This window comes from Arachis ipaensis, chromosome B2 (assembly GCF_059453495.1).
Source record: "Arachis ipaensis isolate K30076 ecotype BB chromosome B2, ASM5945349v1, whole genome shotgun sequence".
Lineage (NCBI taxonomy): Eukaryota > Viridiplantae > Streptophyta > Magnoliopsida > Fabales > Fabaceae > Arachis > Arachis ipaensis.
The window spans coordinates 52,167,050-52,172,721 of NC_142437.1; the positions used below are offsets into that span (position 1 = coordinate 52,167,050).

General features: G+C 40.0%; 1 protein-coding gene across 1 annotated transcript; it reads left to right on the forward strand.

Annotated features, from left to right (window-relative positions):
• The first annotated feature begins 425 nt into the window (after positions 1 to 425).
• Positions 426 to 2,838, forward strand: LOC148573982 (uncharacterized). The gene is made up of 2 exons (XM_088505849.1): positions 426 to 1,238; positions 2,122 to 2,838. The coding sequence occupies exons 1-2, from the start codon at positions 426 to 428 to the stop codon at positions 2,836 to 2,838; spliced, it is 1,530 nt and encodes a 509-aa protein (XP_088361975.1).
• Positions 2,839 to 5,672: the final 2,834 nt, after the last annotated feature.

The window sequence follows — 5,672 nt, forward strand, 5'->3', positions numbered from 1 at the left end:
CTCTCTAGTCATTTTGAGCACCCACTACCCAATTCCCCTCTATATTTTTGCAATTTATCATTCTACCATTTACATTCTGCTCTAAATTACTTGCAATTTAATTTCTGCACTTTATATTCCTGCACTATGCTTCCTTGTAATTTATCTTTAATGTCATTTAAGTTTCTTGCACTCTAAGTTTCAGGCATTTACTTTTATTTTCTTTCTTTATTGCAATTATTTAGATTCCTTGTCATTTAATTTTTGCAATTACATTCAAGAATTAAAATCTCATGAAATCAAAACAATGTCTGCTTAACTAAAATACCATTTAACTAAAGTTGCTTAATCCACCAATCTCCGTAGGATCGACCTCACTTTGGTGAGTCTTACTACTTGATACGATCCGGTATACTTGCCAGTAATTAGGTGAAATCTTAATTGCCATGATGAAGAAGCTGATGATAGAAGAGGTTAAACCTACAAGGATGTCACTACAACTTGCTGACAGATCTCTCAAAATACCAAATAGAGTAGTGAAGAATCTCTTGGTAAAAGTGGAAAATTTTATATTCCCAGCTGACTTTGTAGTGTTGGACATGGATGAAGAGGGAAGTAACTCAGTCATTCTTGGTAGACCTTTTCTGGCCACTGCTAGAACAATCATTGATGTGGAGAAGGGGGAGATGATCTTCAGAGTACATGATGAGCAAATGACCATAAATGGATTCAAGGCAATGCAATATCCAGCTGAGATAGAGAGTTGCATGAGGATTGATGTGGTGGATTCTTTAGTTGAGGAAATATTTGAAGTAAGCCATGAAGTGAATCAAGAGGAAAACCAAGACATACAAGAGCAAGAAGTAGCAGAGGTACAAATATCAGAGGAACCAATTGAAGTTAAGAAAGAAGGTGCACCACAACAAGAGCTGAAACCTTTACCCCCTCATCTTAAATATGCATTCCTTGGTGAAAAGGATAACTTCCCAGTGATCATCAACTCCACCTTGAGTGAAGAAGAAGAAGAGAAGCTTCTTGCTGTACTAAGAGCTCACAAGGATGCACTAGGATGGACCATTGATGACTTGAAGGGTATAAGCCCTGCCATATGTATGCACAAAATTCTCTTGGAGGAAAATTCTAAACCAGTGGTACAACCTCAGAGAAGATTGAATCCCACAATGAAGGAGGTTGTTCAAAAGGAAGTGATCAAGCTATGTAAAGCTGGGATCATTTATCCCATCTCTGATAGCCCATGGGTGAGCCCAGTTCAAGTGGTACCCAAGAAAGGTGGCATGACTATCATTGTTAATGAGAAGAATGAAATCATTCCCACGAGAACAGTGACAGGGTGGAGAATGTGCATTGACTATAGAAGGCTGAATGATGCCACACGAAAAGATCACTTTCCTCTCCCTTTCATTGACCAAATGCTTGAAAGACTGGCTGGCCATGCTTATTATTGCTTCCTTGATGGATATTCTGGCTATAATCAAATAGTAGTTGACCCCATGGATCAAGAGAAGACCTCCTTCACCTGCCCCTTTGGAGTTTTTACTTACAGGAGAATGCCATTCAGGTTGTGTAATGCCCCAGCTACCTTTCAGAGGTGCATGCTATCAATCTTCTCAGACATGGTAGAAAAATTCATTGAAGTTTTTATGGATGATTCTCTGTTTTTGGTGATTCTTTCAATGCTTGCTTGCACCATCTTACCCTAGTCTTGAAAAGGTGCCAAGAAACCAATTTGGTTTTGAACTGGGAGAAATGCCATTTTATGGTACCCGAAGAAATTGTTCTTGGTCACAAAATTTCAAGAAAGGGTATAGAGGTGGACAAGGCAAAAGTAGAGATTATAGAAAAACTTCCATTGCCAACAAATGTAAAAGCTGTTAGAAGTTTCTTGGGCCATGCTGGATTCTATAGACGATTCATCAAAGATTTCTCCAAAATAGCAAAACCACTAAGCAATTTGCTTGTGGTGAGCAACCCTTTCTCCTTTGATGATGAATGAAATAGGCCTTTGAGACTCTAAAAGCTAAGCTCACCATAGTACCAATTATCACACCCCCAAGTTGGGGATTACCTTTTGAACTTATGTGTGATGCAAGTGACCTTGCAATTGGTGTTGTGCTGGGGCAGAGGAAGGACAAGAAGCACCATGTCATCTACTATGCAAGCAAAGTATTGAATGAAGCTCAAAGAAATTATACCACAACGGAGAAAGAACTACTAGCTGTGGTATATGCTTTTGATAAATTTAGGCAATATTTGATTGGATCCAAAATCTTAGTTTACACTGATCATGCTGCTCTCAAGTATCTAATGTCGAAACAGGATGCCAAACCAAGGCTAATTAGATGGATATTGCTTCTACAAGAGTTTGACATTGAGATCAAGGACAGAAAGGGTAGTGAGAATCAAGTTGCTGACCATCTATCAAGGTTGCCACAAGAGACGAGTCAAGACACCTCTCAACCAGTGAATGAGAATTTTCCAGATGAGCACCTCTTACAAATTCAACAAACTCCTTGGTTTGCGGACATGGCCAACTACAAAGCAGGAAGGAGTATTCCACAAGAGTACACAAGGCAACAAGTTAAGAAGCTGCTACATGAGGCTAAGTTATTCTTGTGGGATGAGCCCTTCCTATTCAAAAGATGCCCAAATGGAATGATTAAAAGATGTGTGCCGGAGGTTGAAATGAAGGACATACTATGGCATTGTCACAATTCAAGCTATGGTGGTTATTTTAGAGCTGAAAGAACTGCTACAAAGGTCTTCCAAAGTGGGTTCTATTGGCCTTCTATCTTCAAGGATGCCAGAGAATTTGTGAGTCATTGCAATGAATGCCAATGAACAGGAGGCTTGACAAAGAAGAATGAGATGCCTCAGAAGTTCATTTTAGAAATGAAACTCTTTGACTTATGGGGAATAGACTTTATGGGGCCCTTCCCTCCATCTTACACATTCAAATACATCTTGGTGGCAGTGGAGTATGTTTCGAAATGGGTAGAGGCAATAGCCACCACCATATGTGATGCTAATGTAGTATTACAATTTCTAAGGAGAAACATCTTCACTAGATTTGGGGTACCAAAGGGACTTATAAGCGATGGGGGAAGCCACTTCTGCAACAAACAATTGAACTCCCTTCTCCATAGATATGGAGTAACCCACAAGGTAGCCACACCCTATCACCCACAGACAAATGGACAAGCTGAACTTGCAAACAGAGAGCTAAAGAGAATTTTGGAGAAAAATGTGGGAGCAACAAGAAAGGATTGGGCAAGGAAGCTGGATGATGCACTCTGGGCATATAGGACAGCATTCAAAACCCCCATAGGAAGATCTCCATTTCAGCTAGTGTATGGAAAAGCATGCCATTTACCTATAGAGCTTGAACACAAAGCTTTTTGGGCAACAAAACTTCTAAATCTTGATGCCTAAGCAGCAGGAGAGAAGAGACTGTGGCAAGTCAATAAGTTAGAGGAATTCAGACTTGAAGCATATGAGAATGTCAGAATATACAAGGAAAGAGCAAAGAGGTGGCATGACAAGAAGATCTCTCCAAGGACATTTGAACCAGGCTAAAAAGTGTTGCTCTTTAACTCTAGGCTAAATTTTTTTCCTAGAAAGCTTAAATCCAAATGGACTGGTCCATACACCATCACAAGAGTTTCCCCTCATGGTTATGTGGAATTACTTAATAAAGCCTCAAAGGAGACATTCACAGTCAATGGTCATAGGGTGAAGCTCTATCTTGGTGGCCCCTGGAGCAAGGAAGAAAGTGTGCACTTGTTAACATAAGCAAGGGAGCTGCAATGTCAAGCTAAGGACAATAAACAAGCGCTTCATGGGAGGCAACCCATGCACAGGAGTCTTTTATTTTCATGCTTTAGTAATCAATAATAATAGGTTGAATCATATGCATCTAAGAGAATAAAGATTGAACTAGCACATAGTGTATGCAAGGTACTAAGTTTGGTGTGGCCAATCTTGAAGCAAATGCAAAAGTTATTTTTTTACAACACTCACAAACTAAGTTTAGTGTCCACACATACACGAAATGCTAGATCATGGGGTAAACATGTAGTCATTTCCCTTAGGCATATGAAAGCAACCATTAGATTTCAATTTTGTCTCTTTTTGCATCATAATTCCTTTGAAAATTATAGTATTCGTCCAAACATCACAAGGAATTCTAAAGTCTTTATATTCTTGCTATAGGGAAGTGAAAGAAAGAAGTGATGGAGAATCTTGAAGGGGAATCATGGATACACATACAAGAAAGGAGAAGTCACGTGTGCCTTGGGTTTTGTGCATTGGGAAGAACACCTTCACATGCATTAGCTAGAAGATTCATGCTCCCCATGACTTGACCGAGCCATCAAGAATAACCTTCCATCATCAATGTTGCCATAACACTCCAACCACAATCATCAAACCTCACTTTGTCCTCACTCCTATATATACCACTCTCCATCACCACACTTCATCAATTCACCTCAGCCGAAATCACACTCACCCCTTTAAGCATCCTTGCTTCACAGATTTTGGCCTTGATCCTAAGAATTGCTCAGCAAAATTCATGATGCACCATTTCCCCTAGCCTACCCGAACCACCCCTCTCTTCATTCCCCTTCACAATCACTTTCAAGCTTGCAATTCTTACCTTGTGGCCATATCCATCTAAACTTCCTTCATAAAAATTTTCTTTATGCTTGAGGACAAGCATTCCTCTAAGTTTAGTGTTGGAAGATTTGACTTTTGCAATTGAATTTCAATGGCCTCATCATCAAGAGCTAGGAAGGGAAAGGACAAGCAACCGGTAGAAGAAGGAGAACAAAATATATTTGATCGAAGAAGGTTCAAATCCAAACGCAATGAGCGCGTCTTTAGTTGGATGATAGGAAAAGACGTTGTCCCGGAGTTACCTTTCAAGTTAAGAAAGGAGGAATACTCTGAGATACAAAAAGTAATTAGAAAAAGGGGATGGGAGCTTCTCTGTAATCAACCTCAAGAAGTGAGCATGGTTCTCATCCATGAGTTTTACACCAATATGATAAGAGAATTTGACGATGAAGAGCCATACAAGAGCTATGTAAGAGGGGTGACTGTTGACTTTAGTCCAAACACCATCAATAGGGTGCTAAAGATAAAGTCAAAACAGTTCAAACAAACTAGCTATAAGGAAAGGGTTGAACATGAAGCAAGATGTGAGGATGTGCTAAGTGACTTGTGCAAAGTAGGCACGGACTGGGTGTTGGATTCACATGGGCTACCACTCAAACTTAGAAGAGGTGATCTCACACCTCAAGCAAAGGGATGGCATGACATAGTGAGGAGATCACTAATTCCTACTTCAAACAACTCCGAGCTGACAGTGAACAGAGCAATAATGGTCCACTGCATAATGAAAGGAGGGGAGATTAATATGGGAGAAGTTATAGTGAATAACATCATTGACATAGCTGAAAAGGTCAAACAAGACAGTTGGCTAGGATATCCTAGTACTATTCTGCGCTTATGTGAAGAAGCTAGAGTGCCTCTCGAAGAATTTGAAGAGACTAACGTGGTGTCCATTGGAAAGCCTCTCACCAAGGAAAGATTGGAATTTGTCACCACAACCCAATTGGAGAGGCAACCTCTAGCAAGAAGAAAGAAAAGGAAAGAAGCAAGACAAGAGAAAG